Source organism: Patagioenas fasciata, chromosome 23, assembly GCF_037038585.1.
Source record: "Patagioenas fasciata isolate bPatFas1 chromosome 23, bPatFas1.hap1, whole genome shotgun sequence".
Taxonomy (NCBI): Eukaryota; Metazoa; Chordata; class Aves; order Columbiformes; family Columbidae; genus Patagioenas; species Patagioenas fasciata.
In genome coordinates this window covers 790,672-815,286 of record NC_092542.1, presented here as the reverse complement: position 1 = coordinate 815,286, position 24,615 = coordinate 790,672, and the positions used below count along the sequence as shown (strand labels likewise).

The following is a 24,615-nucleotide window of genomic DNA, read 5'->3' as shown; positions in this document are numbered from 1 at the left end:
CTGGACCAACTCACTTTGAGATGTCCTGTTATTAATCCAGCCCCTCTGCTGCTCTTCGGTTGTGCTGGACTAGTGCATGGGTTAGAGTAGCTGCATGGGTTAGAGTAGCTGCATGGGTTAGAGTAGCTGCATGGGTTAGAGTAGCTGCATGGGTTAGAGTAGCTTCATTGCCTTAACAGTAACCAAACTGAGGAGGCTGACGAAATACAGAAAGCAGAGTTAGAGGCAGGGGTTCCTCTACGTCTCGCCGTGCTCCAGGGCTGCGGTGCGGGTTTATTTGGGGGGGCCCGCTCGCGTCTGCTCACCATCGCACCCGCAGCCGTCCCTGCTGAGCCTGTACCCCGCGTAGCACGCACACTCGTAGCCCCCGGGGTAGTTGTAGCAGTCTTGCTGGCAGCAGTGAGAACCATCGTCACATTCGTTGATGTCTAAATAAAAACCAAAGGGCGCTGGGTGTTAACACACATTGAGCTTTGCTGTGGTGACAGGACTCGCTAAAATGCTCCTGACTAGTTCGGGTAAGTTTTTACTGATCCGTGCCAAATGCTGAGCCAGTATTCTTGATTTTCTCTTGAAATGAGTGAGGTTTATGCGTCTCCGGACCTGCCAGTGCTGCCTTAGAGCAGTTTCAGCAGGAAAAAACAAACTAGTTCTGAAGTCAACGTGTGCTGCCCGAGGAGGTCGAGTGGAGGTTTGAGGATGTCTTCAAGCAGAACAATTTCTCATCTCCTTTTAGTTTGCATTTGTTTCTAGCTCTGTTAACCTGTTTGTAGTGCAGGTACACATAGCCAACGTACAGAGATCCCCACCGTGACTCAAGATATGTTTGTGGAAAAGGAATGTAGGTTTTCCCTTGCCTTACCAGTGCACGTCTTCTGGTCCCCTTCAAGCCGGTAGCCGAAGTTGCAGGTGCAGGCGGGGCCGGAGCTGGTGTGGTGGCACATGTGGGAGCAGCCGCCGTTGTTGGCTTCGCAGCTGTTGACAATCTCCATCTCTATCCCTGGAAAAGGCAGACTGGTCACGGTCCCGGCTGGCCTCCTGGTGTCCGTCAGCTGAACAGACGCGTATGGACGATCTGGTTTATTCTTGCATAATAGTGTTTGTTCTTTCTCTTGATAGGAGCAGATGTGATCACTGGTTCAATTCCTTCTTCAGTTACACATCTGCTGCTGACTGAACTCATCTCGCAAAGTCCCCAAGCACAGAACTTGGCCTATTTGGAGCCAGATGGCTCCAAGTAAATTGCCTAAACCAACAAAAGCAGCTTCATGGTAACTTTAAACATCACAGTTTTTTATCATGGTAGGAGAATCAACAGCCCCAAACCTGCTTATGAAGTTCTTCCCAAAAGATTGCTGTGGCTCAGCCCCAGGCGCCCCCAGAGGAGAGCGCCCAGGCCCCTCCAGCGGCAGGGATCCCCGGCCCTGCCCGCGGGGACCGGTGGGTACTCACGGTAGCACTGCTTGCCATCGGCCCCCAGCTCGTAGCCCGGGTTGCAGGTGCACTTGAAGGAGCCGCGAGTGTTCAGACACTGGTGTGCACACATGGCCAGCCCAGTCAGACACTCATTCACATCTGCAAGAGACGGGCAATCAATGCAAGTTGTGCCATAAACATCAATTCTAAGGGACAATTGTTACTTTTGCCAAGTTTTTCACGGTTTCTTGCACCCTAAATTTTTCACTGGGGTCCTGACTAACAAAGAAACAGAGTTAAGAGTTCAGAGTGACTGTAAAGCTTCCTAGGAAATTGGATCACATGAACCTCGAGTGTTGTTCCAGACAACCCGAGCAGGCTCTTGGGCAGACGTCAATGCTCAACTGAGCGTTTTCGCGCCACCCCTCGGGAAGGCTTGTGCGCCCCTCCGTTACACTCACAAACACTGATCGTCACCAAGCCTGAGCACTGCTCCTCCCTGTGGGAACCGGTTGTTTTCCTCTGTGAAATGTGTCTCGTAGGGTCCTTACCTTCACAGGCCTTGTTGTCGGGCGCCAGGCGGTAGCCGGGGTGGCACTCGCAGCGGGCTGTGCCCCGCCGGTTGTGGCACCGGTGCATGCAGCCGCCGTTCCTGTCGGCACAGGGGTTCCGCACTGCGGGTCAAAGCAGAAGGCTGACTTCACGCTAATCCTACCTCTTATTGGCATTGTGCTTATGGGAAAACAGAGCATCAAGCAGTTATGCCAGGCAAAAAAGTCTGCAATTTGTGAGAGACCATTCTGCACCAGACAGAAAACCCCTGCTACTGTTCAGTGCTCCATCCCGGCAGGAGGGTTCACACAGTGTGCGATCGCACTAGGTAAGGCACTAATCTGAGTAAAACCTTTCCAGCAGGGGCATGTCCCTCTACAGAGATTACAGAGCGAGTACCAGGCAAACTTCCAGCGCTGCTATCAAGGGTTTGCCAATCTCTGACCTGCTCCAGGACCTGGACAGACACCGCAACACCCGCCGACTGCTGCATTTTTCATACCCCAGTTGTTCCTTCTCCCTTAGCAACTCCACAACCCAAAACTTCCTTCCTGCTGATTATCGAACGCCAGCTGCTGCGAATGCGGAGATTAAACCCCCGCTCTATCTCCCCTCAGCCTCTCTGCCCTGCGCCGGCTGTCTGCAAGCCCAGGAGCAGGTCCCGTCCCGCTGCCACACGCGGCTGTTCTGCGCCGTCCCAGGACTCTGTGCCTTCCTACAACCTCGTTTTTGTTGGCTGCCTCCTTCAGCTCTTCCTCGCCCTTCAGAATAAGCCGCAGAGTACGTTCACGGCAATATAACATGCGTAGATTTTACTACAGACAATCTCAGTGTGCAAGTGCACGCTCCCTATTTCCTTATCTCCCCCCCCCACAAAGAGCCCAAGCGAAGCCGTGCGTCCCCAGCCCCCCGCGCGCGCCGCGGCACTCACGGACGCAGCGCTTGCCGTCCTCCCGCAGCTGGAAGTTGTGGCGGCACTGGCAGCGGTGCTGCGCCGGCGTCACCTGCACGCAGTCCTGCTCGCAGCCGCCGTTGTTCAGGGCGCACGTGTTCAGGGCTGCGGGGCGAAGGGACAGAACGCGCGTCACGAGAACGGCAGCACGCGGGCGAGGTGTTTGTTCAAAGAGCATCGCTGCGAGCACAACGGCACAGCTGCTTCACCTTCGTTACCGCTCAGAGTTGCGCTCGGGTGTATTCAGGTTTTTCTCATGACAAAGCGATAGGGAAAACTATGCTTCTGGCTTCACGCCATGCAACAGACACCGATTTCACAGGGCAAGGCCCAGCAGGTACGGTCAGTTCTGGGCACGGTGGAGCCGCACGCTGTGTGTTTGGCTGCAGCAGCCGTTGCCGAGGCAGGCGGACCGGGAGCCGCGGTTCCGCTGTCCTGGCCGTGCGTGCTGTTTGTGTGGCCTTGCGCAAGGTGCTTTCCTGCCCAAAGGAGTTCAAACAGTCAGAAAACAGAAGGTTTTGCCTAGGCTACGGCAGAAAACACATCTTATGACCAAACATGTGGGCTATCCTCTCTTCACAAGCTCGCTATCATTAATCAGTCTTAAACCAGCCTTCTCCTTCCCCCTCTCTGTCCTTATTAATATAATCTGGGACTCCTCTGCAGGAAAAGCAGCAAAGACACGATGTTTAACTGGAGATGCGTGCACCTTGCGACCAGCAAGTGGGCAGTTTCCCTGCGTATTTTATACCATCCAGCACCACGGACCTTGGATCCAGGAGAAATCAGAGCTAAAAAACAAAGCTGGGAAGGACTTTTTGGAGAGGGATTGGCAGACTGCGGTGGGTAAGCCATCCTGGGCTAACCGCACACCCAAAAAGTGATGGAAGTCCCTCTCAGACCATGGCATCTCCTGAGTTAGCCCAACACCTCCTTCATCCGTGAGCATCTCCAAAGAGATCCGGCCCTGATGGGAACGGGGAAATTGGCCTTTAAAGCCTGTTCGTCCCCTTAGGAGCCACGGAAAAGCACAAGGGCTGCCCATCAGAGCTGCGGGTGCCACACGGCCGTGGGCTGCCTGGAAAGCCAGACCTGGTTTCCATAAGCAGGATGGCACAAGGAGTTGTGGTCTCACATGTTTCTGACCTATTTTTCAGACTCCAGAATAAATGAATGTGCTGACTCTGAAGAATCTTATAAGAAAGCTAAAAATACCTCTAATGAAAAACATCTCTCCACAACCCAGCACTTCAGGTAATCACAGTGCCCCCAACACCTTGTCCAACTATTCCAAAAAGCATTTTCTATAGACAAAGTTCTGAAAGTAATTTGATTAAGCAACTCTTGTATATTGGTGTAGAACAACTATTTGGCACAGGAGGAAAATGGAAGGCAAAACTGCACATTAATTTTCCTTTTCTGCAAACAGTTCCTCTCCAATTCTGAACTTTTGAAAACTAACTCTTCTTCGTATGCCTCTGATTAACTGAACAACATTTGGGGGAATAACAGTGACCAAATAGGGTTGAAGTATTGCCATACACAACACTCGGCTGGAGCAAGAACCACCAGTTTACGTTAGTTGTGCTGGCATCGTTTCCTTTAATGCATTTGGAAGGAAACAACAAATAGTCAGCGTTCCTGAAACGCTGTGGGTCAGAGTCACAGCACTCGAGCTCGGCAGAGATGGGTGGTCAGTTAAAAATATTCTGATGTATTACAGTATTTAATAACATATTCAAAAATACCCATAAATAACATGTTTTAAAAAAAAAGTAAAGCAATGCTGATGCCTGCCAAAACATTCCTTCCTATGGGAAAAGTACTGGGCCAACGAGCCAATGCATCTATGTCTAAAATAACCTCCCAATATGCAGTTATTTGTATGAATTTGCAGTCTAAATAATAAGACAAATGAAACATGTTACAATTGGTTTGGGTGTCTTTCCATCAAAGCAAAGCTCTTATTCTGGTCTCCTTTGCTGGCTTCTCACAGCGTAGAAGCCATTAGAAGCCATTGGACCTCGCTGCTGGCCTTGTTTTAATTACTGCTCTTTTTTTTTAATCTTATTTTCTTTTTCTTTTTCTTTTTTTTCTGTTTACAGAACCGCTCTAAAAATATTTCCATTCCCAGATGCTTTTCCTTGCTTAACATCGCGGTTACAACGCTGCCAAATCCAGTGTCATCTTGTACCTCACACAGATTTTTGCAATTAGGGCTCAGACAGATTTTCCGCAGATGAGGTTTCATCGTCTGCAAGAGGGAGGGTCCGTCCGTCTGTCCGTCCGTGTCTGAGAGCAGCGCGGTGCTGCTCAGAGGTGCCCGTGCCTACGGGCTGACCCCCACGGGGCCAAAAATGGATGAAAAGGGATGAGAAGTCCATGGTTAGCGCTGTAACCAGAACTGAGCACGATGGTCCCCTCCACACCACACAAACCCATTGATTCTAAGAGACGGCTCAGAAATGCCTCACTGGACAAAGAAAAAGGCACATTTTCTTAAAAGGTGCAAGTTGTCTGTGCAATGCACGCAAACTAAGAACCTCTACACAGTGCACATGCACAGTGACCCTCCGGGCACGCAGTCCGAGCCCACACAAACGTTCATGGCACAAACGTCTGTTCGGTATATGAATGGCTCCTGTATTGGAGATTTCATTTGAAGTACTCTTCATATGAATAGGGATACATCGTGTAATCCCCGACTGATTCATCCTAACCTCAGTCGATTTCCAGAAACACGTTGTGTGTCAGCACAGCCCCTCTCTGCTCCGCAGGCCAACACAAGCAACTGGCTCAGCCTGAGCTCCCCGCCTTGGACCCGCGTTCATCCCCCGCGGAACCAGCGGAGGGGACCTGGAGCCGTCAGCCTCCTGCCCATGTGCTTCTGATGAAGAGAGAGGTGATTTCAGGACGCCCAGTGACTCTTCTTGCTCTGCTTCACTTTCAGCAGAAGCGTCTGCTCCTTCCCCGCTCCCTTCTGTACTCAAATCCTCGGTGACTTTGCCATATTTGAACAAAGACACAACAAAAGAATCTTGCACAAATGAGCTGCGGATTACCCAAAATATCAACAAGGGTTGAGAGGCGCTGTGAGACCGAGCAGGACGCAGGAAGATGGTTTTAAGGCATTTTTGTGCTCTCCTGAGCCGCAGAGCAGTCCCAGTGACCCAGACCTGCCCGGGTGTCCCTGTCTGCTGTCACCAACCGCCCCGATCCTCCAGGTAATGCCAGACAATGCGATTCACAGCCCTCCCGCTGGGCTGTGCACACAGCCGGGCTCTGGCCATGCTGTGAAAGGTACCAACACCCTCAAAGTAAAATGTTTTTAAAGGCAAAATGTTTCTTCCCACTCTACAAAATTCAAGCGCTAATCTAAACAGCTCTTTATGTGGAACTGAGTTCCATATGGAACTACACTTCATAAGAAATTGCTTTTAAAGGTGATAAATAACTTCTGAAAGCTTTCCTCATTTGTCTCTGCATTGTGCTTTGCTCTATCATCTGCAGTGCTAAATACGACGGCGCAAACGACAACCAAGGGTGCAAAGCCATCAGAAGAAAGTGGCAAAATGCTTTATCTGCTTTCCAATTCTTTGATGTCTCCAGGAATAAAATAGAATTGACTTTCCAGCACAAACGTGAAACGACAGCTCAGCCAGAAGGTGCAGAGGACCCAGCACCGGGAGCTGAGCCCCCCGCGGGGAATCTGCAGCCTCGCGCTCCAGGCAGCGCCGCTGATGAACCGAAGCCTCTGTGGCTTTTGTGGTGATCGGAAAACATCTCAGGAATTAGATCCGTGGTTCTGCAGACCTCAACTAGAAACTTCACGCCAAGAGCCTTTTTCTCCTGTCTCCAAAGCGCTTTCTGCCCGGCGCTGCTGCCCGCAGCTGCCTGGAGCTGCCTGGAGCCCATCTGTCTGCATGCTGGACCCGGCTCGTACCTGATTTAGTGGCATTTTTTTCTGTTTTAGCAGCACTGAACCTTACTTGTCCAGCAAAATTAGAGGATACTGAACATGAAGAGAAACACACAGTTTATCAGTGAACCTACTCCCTCAGTACCACACAGGGAATAAAGATTGTGGTTGCATCAAGTCAGTGCCCACAGCTTCCCAGGAGCGAAGAAATGTGGCTCAGATCTTCCTGAGCCAAACCCAGCACCTCCGGCCGCCTTCAGCCCCAGCACCGCAACGTCTGTGCCCCTGGCCACGGAAATTCCACGTCCAAACACCTACCCTGAGCGGCTCAGCACCACACCACAGCCCTGGCTTTGCCGTGACCACAACCGACCTCTTCATAGGTACCAACCAACACCACAGCCACAGAGCAGCTCATCAGCGGGCAGAAGCTCAGCTGGTCAATTCTCTGTTGTGCCTCCTCTCTGCACCACCAAGGCACCAAGGAGCTGCTCTGGGGACACTTGTTACATGTCCCCAACATGCCCGCGGCTTTGGCGGGTGCTGGTGCTGCTCCGTGTCACTCTGCCTCCCTCTTACAGCTGGCCCTGAGCTCGGCATTTAGCAAGAGAAAATGCCGCCTTGTTCCCCAGCGGTGCTGGGAAAGCTCTCCCAAAGCACGCAGATCAGAGTGTGAAGGGAAGGTGTGTTGAGTGAAGCCTCTGCTTTGCTGCTGCCGCCTGTGCCCCCGATCGCTGCCTGGGAACGCGTGTCAAGAATGCCGGCTTAATAGAAACCGTGTGATTTCCAAGATCAAGTCGGAGCAAAGCCTCTGGCTCTGCAGTGTAAATATTTATGCAGGCCGAGCACTAAAGGAAAGAACCACTTGCGTGTAATTGTGAAAACAGCACTGACAGCGAGCGCACGCTCGAGGGCCGGGCGTTACCCCCGAGTGACCTGCAGGATGGCACCGGCTGGACCGCGCGCTGCTGCTCACCGGGCACCGAGCGTCCCCATGGCACGGGGCAGCGCGCCTGCGGGGCACAGAGGGCACCACAAACAGCCTCTCGGTCTGTGCTCTGTTCTGGGCTTTTACAAAAAATAGATGTCTGCACGCACCCCTCCGCACAACCAGCATAATAGAGCTATTATAAAGGTGTGAGATATACACATGAATACATGCGCGTTTCTGTCGCAGAAGTGTAAAGAACAAAAGCCACCAGTCCTGAAGCGAGAAAGCCCCATTTTCAGGTCTGCGCTGTTGTTATTTTAGAAACAGTACTGGACAATTACACAGGGAGTTTTTGCTCACCCTGCGTGCTCTGAGCGCACGGCAGCTCCTGCCAGCTCCGCTCCCCACAAACTGCCCAGCGGCTCCGGGAGCCGATCGGGTTTCACGGATGGAGACCCCTTCGCTCTGGTGGAGAAATTCCAACCCCGCGCACGTTATGGCAAATACTTGCTCAGAAGTGTAATGCAAAGCAGGTTTGCGGTGCTCAGCGCGAGCAGCACGGAGCAGGGGAGCTCCCCAGATCCCAGCACTAAGGCCACAGCAGCAGGTGAGCCCGAGCAGCCAAAGCAAAGGGTGGAAATTGCTTCTCAACAAGAGGTTCCTCCCTAGAGTGTGAGCCCTTTTCTACTTTGGAAATGGTTTCACCTTCTGGGCTGACCCTGCCGAGAACACCAGAGCTTCCCAAGGCCTGGCTCCGGCTCCAGTCTGAGGCAGAGGCGGCAGAATCACTCTATACCACAAAATAAGAGAACTACTTATTATAAAGACGATTATGAGATGACAGACCCCGTACACATTTGCATGCAAACAGTAGCAACGCATATCCACGAACACAACTTTGCGTGCCCAGTGCTGGGAATGCTGGGCTTTTTCTTTCACTTGTGATCCTTTTGCTTTTGGATTTTCGCAGTGAAACGCAGGGCGCTGGGTGAACTTGCACCTCAAGCACAGGGGTCACCGCTCTCGTTCGCCCATCGTCACAGCGTGGGGCAGTTGTGGAGATGGGCGTCTGTGCTGCTCTGGCCATGGTGGGCGCCGCCGCCCTCGGTGGCTCCTTGTCTGCCCACACCACCCTTCCCAGCTGGAACACACGGGCTCATACCGTCCTTTTTAGCAAACTTCGGAGCATGACTATATTCTCAGAAAAACCACCAAATGGCCTTTGTAATACCGACACCGAGGAATTCTTTCCACTTGCATGAAAATATCCCTCAAAAAAAAAAATGGAAGAATGTGTCGAATAAAGCTGCGAGGGAGAGGCGGTTTAAGAAAAACAACAGCAGATGCTGGAAGGCAGAATCCAAGCTCCACGCTGGTGTCTCTGAGCCTCTAGTTTGGGGCAGGCAAACAACAATATTTCAAGAAATTGGCCCAGAAATCAGCTCCAAGCCAGACCTGGCATCTGAATTACGACGTCTGCACAGGCACCATCCAGGCGGCTGCAGGAGCAGCATCCCAGGGAGGGCTCTGGACGTGGTTACGGCCACAGTTGCACACACAGCTGGACTAGGGAAATGAGCTCAGGTAAAATGACCCACCTGAACCGTTTCATAACCCCGTTCATGTATTTGTGCTAAAAATGCCATATTTGATACACCCTGCATCAAAAGCAGAAGCACTGAGAGTTACTTCTCCTGAACCAGAATGAACTAAGGAAGCGCAAACCGGTCTAAACTGTACAAGCCTGTACTGAAGAGCAGCGAACGTTATGGTCCCAGTAACAGAAACACATTAAGAAAGAACAGCAGGATTCTGAGAAATGACTCTGACTTACCAAGGCAGGTCCTGCCGTCTGTGTGCAGGCGAAAGCCCGGCTTGCATTCACAGTAATAGGAGCCGAGGGTGTTCACACATCTGTGCTGGCAGCCCCCGTTGAGGACCTGGCACTCGTCAACATCTGCAGGAGGAAAGAGGGAAAACAGCGCTCAGAGAAGCGGGCACGACGGTACCTGACGTCAGGATTATTCATCCTCCATTGACCGACTCCAGATTTGAGGAATGAACGCAGAAGGAACCATTCCATTATGTTTAATCAGTCGAGATAGTTAAGAAATTTCAAGGACAAGCAAGCAATCAGGAAAAAATAAAGCAAGCATCTTATTTGACAATTGGCATAAACCATCCTGCATCTTGTTCGCCTCCCAACAGTCACTTCTCCCATTTGCTCCAAGATTAAGGATTTATTAAGATTTTACACTTCCTTACTCTTTATGTGTTGAAAATTGGCTGCGCTAGTCCGTTCGTTACTCACATGAAATCCAGGATATCTGGTGATAAACTATGATCAGAATTGCTAACATCACTAGAGACGAGAAAACACGTTAATAGCTGGAGAAAGTTATTAGAATGGATCAATTGTAGGGTTAGCAAGGATTTGTTCAAGATCACACGATACTTCAGAACATGCTGATGTCCAGCTCGACCCCAAACCAAAAGGCACCAAACAACAGTGGGAGTCTGAGCTCGGCTCCCAGCAAACCCGGCAGAGCTGACGCCGCTGTTTCCACACCAGGGAACCCACCCGCCCAGCAAAACCGTCCACATCTACCAGTAAAACTGCAGCACCTGGAATTACAGGCAGGAACACCCTCTACCAAGCACTGAGCCGCCTGCCAAGAGCTGAAATGGGAACAAGCCCACGGTAAAAAAAATCCTATAGAATTTTATTATCAAAGCTTCAAAACCAGGGAGGCAGATGGCAGGAGATTCATTCCTGTTTCACTGACCTTAAATTGCCTTCGAGCACCGGGAATAACTTCCAGAGCGGAGAAGAAATGTAAAGAGGTTTGGAGTGCCCGGCTACATGGTGCTAACCAAGATGTGCATCAGAAACCTGCCAAAGGCAATTCCAAGTTTCTGAGACATAAGGCTCCTTCGTATGGCTATAATTAGAAATAATAGGGATGTTTGTGGATAGAGCTGCGCAGTTCCTTAATCCCTGCCATTTGTGTGTGTACATACACACACGTACAGCACCTTCCAGCCTGGGACGGATCAAAGATCTCTGGTCAGAGGGAGGAACCAGAGTGCATTCACACTAACAGCAAAAAAGCCAACCAGCAATTCCTTTTCCCGCGGAGAGGAAACCTCGGTAGCTTCGGTTCCGTTAGCGTTCCGATGCGCTTTCTGCGCTCGGTGCAGCACGCACAGCTCCTTCCCGCGGGCGCGGCAGGGCCGGCCGGAGCCAAGCTGAGAGCCAAGCTGAGCGGCGAACCCGCGCGGTTCCAGCAATGGCTGTTACTAATGAGACAGAGAAACATTTTCTCAATGAATCACGGCAGGGCGGTGCCCCCGGCTGTGTCTTTGCAAGCCAGGGGTGCACAAACCCGCTCCAGCCCCAGGCGTGCCCGGAGCATCGCCCGCTCCCCACCCGCTCTGCTGCCTGGGACCTCACCTGGTGGCATCACAGCTCTCCTGGGGACCCAAAGGGCCTTTTGGCCTTGATTTTTTTGATTTCCTCTCTTTTTTCGTTAACATCTCCCTGGGCAGAGTTAGCTATTAATACACACAACTGGCTCGACTCAGCTCAAGAACAGGAAAACTGGGGTTTGGGAAGATTTAACAGAGCGTAATAAAGTTCTCTTGGTCTGAATTTAAATGCCTATTCCACTGCTTCCCTTCAACTCCAATCTAAGCCACGGAGAGTTTACCATCCAAAAAAGTTAGCGATGTGTTGAATAAACTTCTTCCTTGCACCCCATTCCTCATATTCAGCGATTACACATCTCCTCTCTACGTATCTCTTCTTCTCTCTGTATTTTTCACCCTCTAAATCTCTGTAATTACAGCGGGCTGAACCGACCCCAAGTCCCCCCCTCGTGCCAGCTCCAGAGTCACCTTCACCGCACACGCGTCCACGGAACCGCCAGCTCCGGTTTTCCCTCTGGAGCCTCACTTATCTCCTGCTGCTCTAACACATTCTCGGACACCCACTACACCACGGTGCGACCACAATAAACCCTCCCACCCTTTGCACCCTGAAGGGAAGGCAGCAGGGTCACCCCCCGAGAAATCTGAGCTTTGTGTCTGTGGAAGTAACACAGCTGCGCAATTTGCCAAACCAAATTCAAACCCCGGTACGAGTGCACGGGAGAAGAGGCGCCGCTCGGGAGGATGCTCCACAAAGAGCTGGCATTTTCTGGTGGGGACCAGTTGCTTGGGTTGGAGCAGGGCCAGCGGGCGCCCCCCGCAGCGGCAGCTCCGACCTGCCCGGGCGTGCACAGGGCTGGATTTGCCCGGGAATATCAACTGTGAAGCAGCAGGAGCTGCCTCCCGGGCCAGGACAGATCAACCAAGAAGGGTCACGTTGCCCTCGGCACACGTCTTGGCAGTACAGAGACCCAAACATCCCTGTGACGCTTTGCGAGATGCGGTTTGTGGCACGCCGGAGTCATTTTCCTACTGGAGAGCTGACAAAATCTGGTTGAAATTAATATGCCAAAGAAGGCAAATGAGAAGCATACCGGCTGCTCCTGCGAGAAGGGCAGCTGCCACCGAGGAGGCCGGCGCCAGGCCAGCACGGAGCACGCCACGGCCGGGCTCTCCGCGGTGCCGGCACCATGGGGCAGCGCATCCCGGCCCAAAGCCACCGAGAGAGGCACAAAAGCCAAATGCAGCGAGAGCCTGGGGTGGGACTTGGCTTGTTGGGCAGGGAACCTCCCCTGCTGCACTTGTGTCCTCACCCGCAAGGACACGGAGCTCACCCGGGACACAGCTGATGCTCTCATCACCCTCTTCCCCCATCGGACCTCAGATACCGGCTACATGGACCAACAGGGGCGATGGTGCAACCGAATGCAGGAAAGACAAACGCAGACCAAACCGGAGCAGAGAGTGCAGGAGACGGCTGTGGTTAAGCGCACTCCCTGACCACGCACCAGTCCTTCCAGAAGAAATACGGTGATTTAGCTCCAACAAGAGCTTCGTGTCAGGGGAAGGAAAGTGGCAACAGCAGCTCTGCAAACTACTAAATATTCGGTCCAGAGGCAGTTTATCTCCTCTGAAAGGCTGAGGAGGAGGAGATGGATCCCAGCTGCTGAGGTTCACTCTATCAACCCACAGAGCGATGCCAGGCTTTAATCCTTGCGGCAATTAGCCTGGATTACAGAGCAGGGCTGCAGGGAAAACGGTAATTAAAATCCATCAAGATGAGCATGTGTGGGATTTAGCAACTTTATCTTTCCGGTACCAGTTTGTTAAAGCTAATTCAGCAATTTTAATAAGAGACTGGAAGATGAGGAACCAAGAGAGCGGCACGCTGGACGGCCCAAGCTGGAAGCTCCCGGGTGGCATCAATGCTGCTGCCCTGTGCTACCACTTAGAAACTCAGGGTGCAGAATGGTGCTGGGATGTGTTAGAAGGAAAAACCCCAGGCACTACTTCACCTCTTGCACGTTCTGCACAGCCCATGGCACAAACAACCTGGAGCCATCCGAGGGCCTGTTATTGCAGCTCCCCGTGCAGCCCGTGCAGACAGGACCTGGCACTGCAGGGTCCAACGGCGCAAGGAAACCACAGCTGCCCAAAATGCCTCCACACCTTCCATTTGCATGTTCTTGTGCAACACGCACTTGAAGGCTCTTGAAGAGCTCCACAGAGTTATTTGGGCCGCAGCCTCTGCTGGACAGCCAGGAGGCACCGTCACGTCCCCATGTACCTGTGCCATCCCCAGCAGTTTCCAAAGGCGCTTTGGGAATGGATGCATTGGTTTTACAATAGCCTGATGAAGTGAAAATGTATCGGGGAGCTATTCTGCCTCAGCCACTTGCTTTGTCCTCAGCTCACCTCTCTTTGCCTTCAAGCGCAGCAGCTGGGAGAGTCGCCCAGCTCTCGTTCGTGCTCACGTTTGTCTCGGATGGTGCTGATAATTAGGTATTACTCAGAGTGGAGCAGAGTGCACGTAAAAACAAGCAGGCAGCTTGCTCTTGGCGTGCCGCTACACTCACCCCCTCCAACTTTCTCTTGCAGTTTTGTTTCACCCCACTTCTCTGTGCGGGGTGCCAGGGTGGGCAGCAGACGTACCATGGGAGGCACGTGGGACCGACGCCTGTGAACACAGGCAAACCCAGACCTATAACTGGCAATGGCACCGACCGAGGGAAAGGCAGGTGGCTGCTGGAGGAGCTAATGGAACCCACATCACCACACTAAAGCGACCAGCTATGCTCTCTGCTGTTTTCTGACGTACTTCAGAGAATGACATAGAGAATATCGAGGTACCAGGTCTACTTCACTGTGACGACTTAATGCAAGTCCCCAGCAGAGCACAATGGTCTCTCCTGTAAAGGTTAGCTGCACAAGGACGTAATCCATAGCGTGGCAATTAGCCTCTCTACACTCACCCAAGGACCCAGCAGAGCACTGTTTGTACACAAAATGCATTTTAAGGCACTCGAGGCCTCAGTGAAACGCACACCGCTATTACACAACACACCTCTTCATTCTCCGTTCACACGATAAATCTGCTCACTTGGCATTGGCGATTGGCTGATGGAAGAACCACCACGCACAGCCTGACCTGGCAAATGCACCAGCGCAGGGGATCCTAAAAATCACATGGTCAAGGGACCATCAGCTGCCGCCTGTCAAACAGAAACTCACACAGTGAAGGAAAGATCAGCAACCAAACCCACAGCTTTTGGCTTCCAAATGGCCAGATATTCACCCTTTTCTGAAGATGAACAAAAGCCTGCTCCTGGCAAAGGATCCAGCGATCCCACACGTTTCAGTAGGTGTTCTGCTATCCACCCCAGTTCAGAGCACTCAGAAAAACAGCCAAAAGGCCAGGATGAAGGTGCTTTGCTTTTCCAGCTGATGTTTCAAACCACATTCTTCCTGAACCGGGGAAAAATCCTAAAGCCTTGTAGCCTGAGAGATCCTTCACACGAGAGCCGGGACGGAGCCACGGGTGCGCACGGGGAGGCGAGCGGAACGGGGGCAGGTGGGCAACGCGCTCATGTTCCAGGCACAAAGCTGGATCTCAGGAGCTTGTCTTGGAGAAGTCGCATGAGCTAACGGAGTTGGATGGAGACATAAAATGCGATCCGAGTTTAAAACAAACATCTGACCTATAAACAGCAACTCACCCCATTTCCAGTGGTCTGGCACAATCACAAATGTAATGATACCACTTTTATAATTGTCTGCTTGGGGCATTTATTTATTAGGATTATCTCATGATGAGATAATGCATTCCTTGACGTCTACATTACCCACAAGCATCCAAAGTCTTCAGTGAACTTCACATATTCTCCATTATTTCCTAAATCTTCAGGCAACCTCAGGCTACCTGCTGCTAAGTCAGCTGCACACAGAGAGGAAGAAACAGGTGTGTGTGTCCTCCCCCAACCTACACCTTGCTCAGCGTCCCCTCCGACCACCACACACAGGAATGTTCAACAAAAGGTACTGGAAAGCAGCAAAAAAGCATTTACTGTCTCATTGCAGTGCCTGACCCAGTGCAAATGTCATTAAACCAAAGTAAACCTGTCCATGATGATGACAGGGAAGAAGTGCAGATTTTGCTCCTTACTGATCGGGAGGTGGAACCACGGAGGTTGGTCCTTTCTGGTATGTTTGAATCTCCATCTGCTGTCAGCAGCCCTGGTCTGTCAATGCTCCTGACCTCCTGATGCACAGAAGAGATGAGAAGATGCTGCGGTACCATCAACAGACGGTGCAAGGGGAGCACGGAGCGACTCCAGCCCCTCCACCTGCAGATGGCCGAGAACCACCTGCACAGCAATGGGCTCGAGATGCCTTTGTTGGGAATTTGCTTCTGACCGACACTGCAAACTGAGAGCACTTCAGTGCAGAGAGGTGACCCGCGGGACGTGGGACTGCAGCTGCCAGGTACAGCCCGGCTCCCAGCCCGGTCACCACTGCCAGGGGATCCCCCTCGTGCATCAAATGACACTGAGTAATACCGAGATGTATCTTTCGCAAGACTCCGCTGTGAAACGCTCATGCAACCCAGGCAAACTCAGATAGACTCACAGAGAGAAAAATAGAGGTTTTTTCCGTGATAAAACAGCATCATATTTCATTTATCACCCTGGATGGGGGTGAGATCCTTTGGAACTAATCAGCATACCCTACCAAAATGCATACATTTGTTTGTTAAAGGAACATTGCACAGTAGCTGTCTTGAACCAAGCCACATAGCTGCATGGCAACTGCTGCAAAGAAACAAGAGTTTCTTCTCCCCTCTGCCAGCAGCGACTTTTCAGGATTACAAATCCACCAGACTGTGCCTGTTGTAATGCAAAGTGACGATACAAGTACAGGTCACTGGTTTGTGACCGTAGCTCCTGCCAGCCCGGGACTCCCCCCCGGCAGCTCGTTTATCTCCCTCCACAGCAGCAGAGCCTCTCAGGACCCCGCGATGTCCCCGGCCGGTGACATACCTGCCCTCAGCTCGGCTCCGAACCCCGCCCGGCCCAGGTAACAGGGGTAGCAGCTTCTCCAGAGGAAGGGGTAGTGATTGCCAGCGGTTCCCGGGATGCCGCCCCAAAACCCGAAGCACCACAGCAGCCTCCACAAGTGCCCCCGCTCCCGTCCCATGCTGGGAAAACAACAGGCGTTCGGACCGAAAAAACCGCAGCCCCGCGAATCGCAGAGTCCCGCAGCGAGCGGTGCCGGGAAACAAATAATCGCTAAGAAAAAGGCAAAGAAGCCGAAAAGCGGAGGGAAGGGCGGGCGGGGAGCGGCTCTGCCCGCCCCGCAGGTAAAGCCCAGCCCGGAGCGCTCCCGCCCCCGGCCGGGTCCCGCTCCCGCCCCCGACGCGGCGCATCCCGCGGAGCGGGGCCGGGGGGGCCGGGGCTGCGCTGCGGCTGCTGCCGCCCCCGGGAGGGGAAGGAGGGAACGGGGCTCCGCTCCCCACAGCCGCTGGGCAGCGGGGGCAAAGCGCCCGGGATGCCGGGGCGGGCGGGCGGACGGACAGACGGACCCTGCAGCAGCACGACGCTGATGCTCCCGTGGGACACTCACGGGACGCTCAGAGGCGAAGGAGCTGCTGCCCATCTGGCTACACAACCTCTGCAGACTCGGGCAAAACTCGGGAAGAACCTTCACCGTAAATGACAGACGTGTATTTGCCCAAAATCTGCCTGGGAAGCAGCCAAAAGTGGTCAGCGATGCCAGGTGTCCCCAGCACCCACTGCTGGATCACTCTGCACAGGGAGCTCAGCCATGGGCGCTGGGGAGGCAGCGGGTGAGAGGAACCGGGCACCGAGCCCTTCCCGGGCCAGAGGAACCGGGCACCGAGCCCATCCCGGGCCAGGGACCGGGGCGAGGGGCCAGTGCGGGGCCACGCGTGAGGTTGTGTGCGCAGGCTGGGAAAATCCAGCTCCTCAACAAAAAGCAAGGGCCCTGTGAGTGCTTAACTGGTATTGGAAAGAGAGCTCCCCCTTAAACCTTCACTGGGCTTTGCTTAAAATAGTTTAAAAAAACCCCTTCATCAACAAATTTAAGCTCAAATGAGGAACAGCCACTGCGACCACTCCAATGAAAACCACAGCGGTACCAGCTCCTGTAAGACAGAGCCTAGAATTCTGTGTTACCTTTTTCATTAAACAAGTAAGAATAGCTTATTGGATTTTCCAGAGGCAAGCCCAAAAGCCTCATTTAACTTTCTGGAATGTTTTGAAACAATGTGCTTGCAGGGTTGAGCCGGGGGAGAGCCGGGCCTGCTACTTTGAGAGGTTTTAGCAGTATTATTTGGCTGTAGTAAAATTCCAAATTAAAACTTGTGGTTTAGGCTGCAATGAATAGCACTCCATGAAAAATTCTGAAACACAGAGAAAAGCTGAATCCAGGAAGAAAATAGCAATTTAAGGCTATTGCTGCAGCGGTTTCCAAAGGAAGGTGGACTCCAGTCATGAGTGCCCTTTGCAGACCCATCCAAGCCAGAGAAGCTTCCTAACCACTTCAGTTCATCTTAAGATTCACCCATTGCAATGGCCCACATGCTTCTCATTAATAGTTCAACAAAAATATCCGACCCAAAACTTTGTCAGTTACTTTGTGGAAAGAAAACGTAACCTTTCTAAAAGATGCTGCTCATTTTGACAGGGGGGCTGCAGAAGGAAAACCAGCGCAAAGCGCTGCGGTCCCACAGCCCGCCGGCCGCCCAACGCGCGGCTTCTGCCTCTCGCGGCCTCGCGGGTGTCCCAGGGTCCCCGCTCAGCACGGGGGGAGGACACGGGGCAGCAGAGGGGCAGGAGGAGGGACACGCTGGGGTTTTACTGAGGGGCGCACACGTTTCGCCTGCGCTCCCCAAACCCGCGACGAGCCGCCTGCCCGGTGCCGCCGCTTTGCAGCGCACCCCGGTGCCCTCCCGCCACGAGCCGCTTCTAGATCTACCAAATACTTCACCCATTTAAAAATAACACACTGCCAGACACTGTGAATGGGTTCCTGGGGAGCAGTTCCCCGAGCAGCGGCACCGCAGCCATTCGGATGGCTCGTGTTGACACTGCTGCTGTAAATGCTTCCAGCAGTGTCGACACGCAAAAATGAACGTTGCCACAGAACTATGAAAAATGGTTCAGGCCGACTTCCTCAGTTCAGTCATGGCAGTAAGACCCTGTCTATATTAAATTAGCCTTGCCTGGAATGCAGATGAATCACAGCGAGCGCAGCTCCCCAAGTGACTCCACAAGCACCGACCGAAGGGACCTTTCCACTGGTCCAGGACCTGGAGTTTCCTCCTACCTGGGCTCAGGCAGCTCCAACACGGAGCCCGTGCTGCTTGCCCTGCGGAAACGAATGCCAGCACAGCCACGGTGCTCAGCAAATTATGTGACAAACTTGTTCAAGCTCGTATTTTCTTAGACTGCTAAAAATATAAAAGTAACGATGAGAGGCTCAGCCTTTTCCAAAGGGCTCTGTGGTATAACACGTGTACCAAAAGTCCATCAGGCTCGAACATAAACTGACTCCTGCTTATGTCATAAGTTATGCTTGGCCAGGTCTGAGCCAGCTCGAGCTTCCTTGTCACCTAATTTACTTCAGCTGATTAAGTACCAAGAGTTGGTCTGAGCACGGTAACACGTTACAATCGGCAGCAAACCGTTACTGCTTCCCGTGGAATTAGCTGGGAGAGCATTGGCGTCCAGAGCGGCTCTTTAAACAGGGCCGAGCTGCACCCAGCCCGTAACCCTCACGGAATTTCATTCAGGCTCAGCATTAATAAATTCTCATAAGAACTCCAACAAATTGCAGCTGACGATGCGGACTTCGCAGTTCAGCAGCGTGTGAAGTCCTGGAGTTAATTCGTCCCTGCACACACACAGGTCAACCAGCTTAGGTAAATACGGGTTCTAGAATCTTCATCCAAAAATCACCCAAGCCCTGAACCAAGTTTCTTCTGACACTTCACAAAGAGCTGCATCCACGCCACGCTTGGCTGAGCTCCCGCTCTTCCAAAAGTGTGCGCCAGGGCCCTGGTTTTCTGCAAAACCTCCTACAGCAAAACCAGCGAGCGGAAGGTGAAGGGTGACCCAGTGCCCTTTCCCTGGGGCACAACTGAAACCTGAGCTGAGGCTGAATGACCCCAGCAAGCAGGAAAACTCATCCCCGCTCCCCAGCGCCCCCGTCCAACACGGGGCTCCAGACACCTCACCTCACGTTCTGAAGCCCAGGCTGTTTTACTTGGGCCTCATCCGGACTTTGATCAAGGAAAGCAGAATATTTTCCAAACTTTAAACATCAATCAGTGCCTTTTGTCTTTTCTAAACCGGATCTAATCCTATGCACTCTTCTTCATACGCGCATCAGCATTCACGGACCCGGCCAAGCAGGGGCTGCGGTGGGTCCCCATCCCACTGCCAGGACAGGGGGAGAAGGGGCACTGTGGGCACAGCTAATTACAAATCATTGTATGCAAAGGGATTCACACTGTCTACCCTAAAAAAAAAAAGGATTGTTTGTTTGCACCAAAATCCCGAAGCTCTTAATCACTGCGAAGCTGATCCTCGTCAGGGGAATGCGGGGAAACTGAAATATTTCAGCTTGGCTAAGATAAGGGCAGAGCTGTTTATTTCACACATCCCTGCAGTGGTACAGAGCCAGGAAATACTTTTCAGCTATTTTCAACAAAACAAGACAAATGTACCAGATTGGCAAGAAAGTGACATTTTTCCGCAGAATTCTTCCCTGTCCGAACCGATAGCCACAGAAATGACTCTTTCCCCGTTTGTCAGCAATCCTTGTTCGTTATTCCAAATACTTTTGGACTTCAGCTAAGCAAACCAGCGCTGAAAATATGTGAGGACTCCACCACGAAATCATGCCCATCCTAAGCAATCAAGAGAATACCCTGTCACGGGCAAATATACCACCTGAGTTTCAGGTGCCCGGGTGCAGGAGCCCAGCAGAGGCGCCTTTCTCCGCTATTGACAGCGAATCCTGCAACAGCAACGTTCTCAAAAACAAACCAAAAAAGCCAAAGCCAAGCATGTCTTGCTCTTGGCTCTGATAAGCAAATAGCTGTTTGCATTTTTCCGACTCTGGGCTCCAGGCGGCTCGAACACGCAGCCCTTGCCCAGATGATAACGCCCCGGATGGGGAACGTGCTCAGCACAGCAGGGTGAAGCCGCAGGAGCTGAAGCGGCCGCACCATGTGGGGCTGGCCCTGGGTACCCCACGAACACAAACCCCAGTTAGTACTCCCGCTTCACAAACACAAAATCTTCTCTTCCACTTCGGTTTGAAAGCAGGAGATTTAAAGTGGGAGGCAGGAAATGATGTGATGATGTAGACTCCAAAGGAGAAACCTCATCTCTTTCAAAGCAACAAAACAGATACCGTCGACTTCAACAGGGCCACAATCTCACCCTCAAAACTTAGAATCCCAGAAGAGTTTGGGTTGAAGGACCTTCCCAGCTCCCCCAGTGCCCCCCCTGCCATGGAAGGGACATCCTCACAGCTCAGGTTGCTCAGCACCCATCCAGCCTGGCCTGGGATAACCCAGGGATGGTTCATCCACCACCTCCCTGGGCACCTGGGCCAGGCTCTCACCACCCTCAGGGCAACAGCTTCCTCTTTATGTCCAGCCTGAAGAAATTCACTGGAACCCAGGTCAGGCTTTCCTTCTCCAACTGACACCTCCAGCTCTAAGCGCGCAGCAGAAAGGGAGCACGCAGGAGGGCTGAGGGGACACCGAGAGCACGTGAGACACCAGAGAGGCGAGGGGACACCGAGAGCACGCCCTCCGCGCTGCCGGTGCCCCGTCCCCACCTCGGCACGTCCTCCCGTCCCGCTCAGCCGCTGTCCCGCCGCGCACGAGCAGCGGAAGCTGCCTGGGGTGGTGGCACCGGGCCTGGCAGCCGCCGCTCCCCACCGCGCACTCATCCACGTCTGCAACAGAGAGGGGCGGCTCAGGGGACACCGCGCGGGAGCAAAACCGTCTGCTTTTATCACACCTTGTTCTCCTGGCGTTGACTTTCCAGCACCAGCAAAAACATCAGCCAGGGCAAACCGAGCCCCCTCGTTACGCGCTCAGACACTTCAGATGTCACCACCCAAAAGGTTCCCAGCCTGGGGGGTCACTGGCACTCACACGGATAGGAATATATTCATTATATACCCACTCACATGGATAAGAACATATTCATTATATACCCACTCACATGGGTAAGAACATATTCATTATATACCCACTCACCTGGGTAAGAACATATTCATTATATACCCACTCACCTGGGTAAGAACATATTCATTCACAGTGCACACCTCGTTTGTGAGAACGAGAAGACAAGGTTTATTGCATTAAAAATCTGCTGGTTCAGAAGTTTCAATTCCTTGTCTTCAATCAGCAGGTAGAACTATTACAGCTTTCCACTGCGATTTCTCTAAATAAACCTACACAAATTACCTGAATAACATTAATACAGAGAAGCCTAAACTAAAAGGTTGAAAAATATTAAAATATCCATATAATACACATTTTCTACTAACTTGTGTAAGCCTAAGTCACATTAGCTTACCCAGACCAGAGCTCTCTCTCCCCTAGGGGGTGGGACAGACCTTTGAGGAACACAGAGCACCTTTCTCCAATTACCTTTGAAATCGGCTGCTTGAGTAATCACCAGGTGAGAACAGAGGAATCGCCACCCCCTACCTTGTTTTCCTGTTACCTCTGTAGCTTTGCTGGGATGCAGCCCAAGTCTGGTGTACTTGAAGGGCTTTTTATTGCTATTATTTTTTCACCACAGCTTTTATACAAGGTTCCTTTACTCTTTTAAACGGACACAACCCCAGCAGCGTCCCCGCAAGCCCCGGGTCTCCCCAGAAGGCCACAGCGCGAGCTGCAGTTATTTTTGCCTCCACGTTTTGTAAAAATAAGCGTTGTGGTTGGACTCTGCAAACACCGCTTTGGTTTCTTAGAGCCCGTATTTATCAAAGCATTATGGAACTTCCTTCCTCCCTGCCTGAAACCTACGATCCATAAATAAAATGAAGGGCCTTCCTCATCCCCCGACTCACCCCAAGCTCCGGCATCACGGCTGGCTGTCTATATTCTGTTTAACGAGACAATCTTGGGGAAGAAAAGAGCATGAAGTTGCATGTGGCTCAATGGCACGGTATGAAATGACCACAAACAGCCTGGGCAGAGCTTGGAAACGCGACCGCAGGTGCACGATCACCCAGAAACGTTTGGGGCTGTGATGTAAGTTGCTGGAGAGGTGATGGGGGCAGGACCGCATAAGACTGTTCTGCTTACTCGGATGCAGTTTCTGTGTCCAGGTAACTCCTATAATTATTATCACCTGCGAATCGTAACTTGTCACCTGCATTGGATGATTTCTCAAGGGAAAAAGTCACTGTCAAGAATCGGAGCTCGGCAGCGAGGGGCCGTCACTTCAGGCTCTCCAGTTGTGGTGGCGGCACCGGAGCAGAGGACGCGCCCTGAGCTGCTCCAGCCCCGAGCTGCTCAGCCCCGAGCTGCTCCAGCCCCGAGCTGCCCTGCGGACCCTTGAAACCAAGTGTGGGTCGCCTTGATCGCTGCCACAGGCTCCACCTACACTTGATTTCCAAGGTCACGCACAGCGGACGTCAAGGAGCTCTGGTCCCCGAAAAAGGCTTCTTCCCGTCCTCCATTGCGTTCGTACATCGCTGAAGTGCCGTGGAAATGTGAACAGATTCGTTGTGAAACTTCTTGGGAGATTTCTGTTAAAACTTGATTTCAACTAATCTGTAAAATACACGTGTTTGCTCTTTATTTTTTAAGAAAGATTTAGGAACAGATAATATTGTACTGAACTTTCATGCATATAGCAGATTTTTCCAGATAACCTGCGCTCATTTGAAACCCACTCATCTTCAGATAATTCACATCCCTGCGAAATCAAAGGCAGGCAGGAATCAGAGGCTGATTAGAGAAGAGATACACATGCAATGTAGTGGTAAATGTGTCCTGTTTTCTGCTTGTTTCCCAAATAAGGCCCAGAGCACCTGTCCCCAGCGGCTCCCCGGGTGCGGCTCAGCCCAACGCGTTTTCCTTCAGACCGCAGCCCCGGCTGCTCCTCTGGCTCCGTGCTCCCTCTGAGCAGCGACTGCTGCAGGTTTTACAGCATAGTAATCGGGTATGTTCACCCTTGTTCTCTTCATCAATTGCCTGCCTGCCTGTGCCGAGCCCGAGCAGCCGAAAATAACTGCAAGGCTCCTATGACAAAATCACCACCGAGTCGTACAATCCTCCCCAGATACAGCCTGACCTTCCGGCATCCAAAGAAACCCATGGCATGCGAAGCGGCAGGGCTGCCATATGGAAAGGAATATATCACTTATTTTTTTTAAATCCATCCACACTTTTAAGCAGCTTTGCAGAGGAACACTTCAACTTTTTACAGCAGTTCAATCACACCCAACTAACGGCCGTGTTTCTTGTAAAACTGAATTCATGCCCTTTGGAAGAATCCCATAGTGCTACTTTAGGCTCGCACCTGTGCAAGATTGGTTTCAAATCTGCTCTCAGTCCCCAGCTGAGTCCCAATCCCTCCCAGCACCCGAGGGGAGCGACAGCCCCATCCCCGCATCCCTGCAGCGCCATCGCACCCCCGGCCCCGCTCACCTGCGTTTCCAGCCCGCGGGCGCTTCCTCCTGGGCCGGCTCAGAAACGCCCTTTAAAACACATCAGCGGGATTTGGCACTACAGCTAAGCCTGGCTTTACCTGAGTTCTGAGCCCCATCCTGCACCAGCCCGGCTGCTCCGCTCCAGCTCTCACAAACTCACTCGGACACATTTTGTGAGGAACGGCTTGAAATAAAATACCCATAGCAGTAGGTGCTCCCGTTCTTTATGAGAATCTCCAAGTCATTTTAAGGAAAACAGAACTCAAGCACATCTGTTATTTTATTTATGGAGGTTATACACTTGCCCATGAAAGAAACCAGCCACTTAAACTGATAACAAAAACCCCCACTTTACCGTCTGCCTTTGGGCTAAGAGACCATTAATATTCACAGCCTATTGTCAGGAGACTTTACAACATCTTGTAAAAAGGCCTGAAGGAAGCAGAAATGCCAAGAGGCCCCAGTTCGCAGCATCTGGCTCTGCCTGGAACAGCGGCTGCCCCTCTCCAGCGTGCCCAGCAAACTCCCGTGACACGACCCAGTCACTTCCCAGCTCAGAAGCACACACAGCAGCCAAGTCCTGGGGAGTGGGGCAGCGAACGTGACCCCCAACCGAAAAAGGAACATCTTTGTACAGTTGTTCCGATGACCCGTAACAGTTCAGTGCACTCCAGACCACACAAATCATCCCGGCTATCTGCATATTCA

General features: G+C 52.2%; 1 protein-coding gene across 4 annotated transcripts in view; it reads right to left on the bottom strand.

Moving 5' to 3' along the window:
• MEGF6 (multiple EGF like domains 6) overlaps positions 1-24,615 on the bottom strand; it is a 69,394-nt gene that overhangs the window by 19,640 nt on the left and 25,139 nt on the right. For 3 of the 4 annotated variants that reach the window (XM_071798582.1, XM_071798584.1, XM_071798583.1), the window contains 6 exons: positions 9,605-9,727; positions 2,900-3,025; positions 1,968-2,090; positions 1,453-1,575; positions 863-1,000; positions 306-428 (listed from right to left, as the gene is read on the bottom strand). In XM_071798582.1, the coding sequence (XP_071654683.1) occupies positions 306-428; positions 863-1,000; positions 1,453-1,575; positions 1,968-2,090; positions 2,900-3,025; positions 9,605-9,727 (756 nt within the window). Of the gene's footprint in view, positions 1-305; positions 429-862; positions 1,001-1,452; positions 1,576-1,967; positions 2,091-2,899; positions 3,026-9,604; positions 9,728-16,235; positions 16,563-24,615 lie in introns of those variants that run through there. The other variant, XM_065855281.2, reaches the window with a different exon arrangement.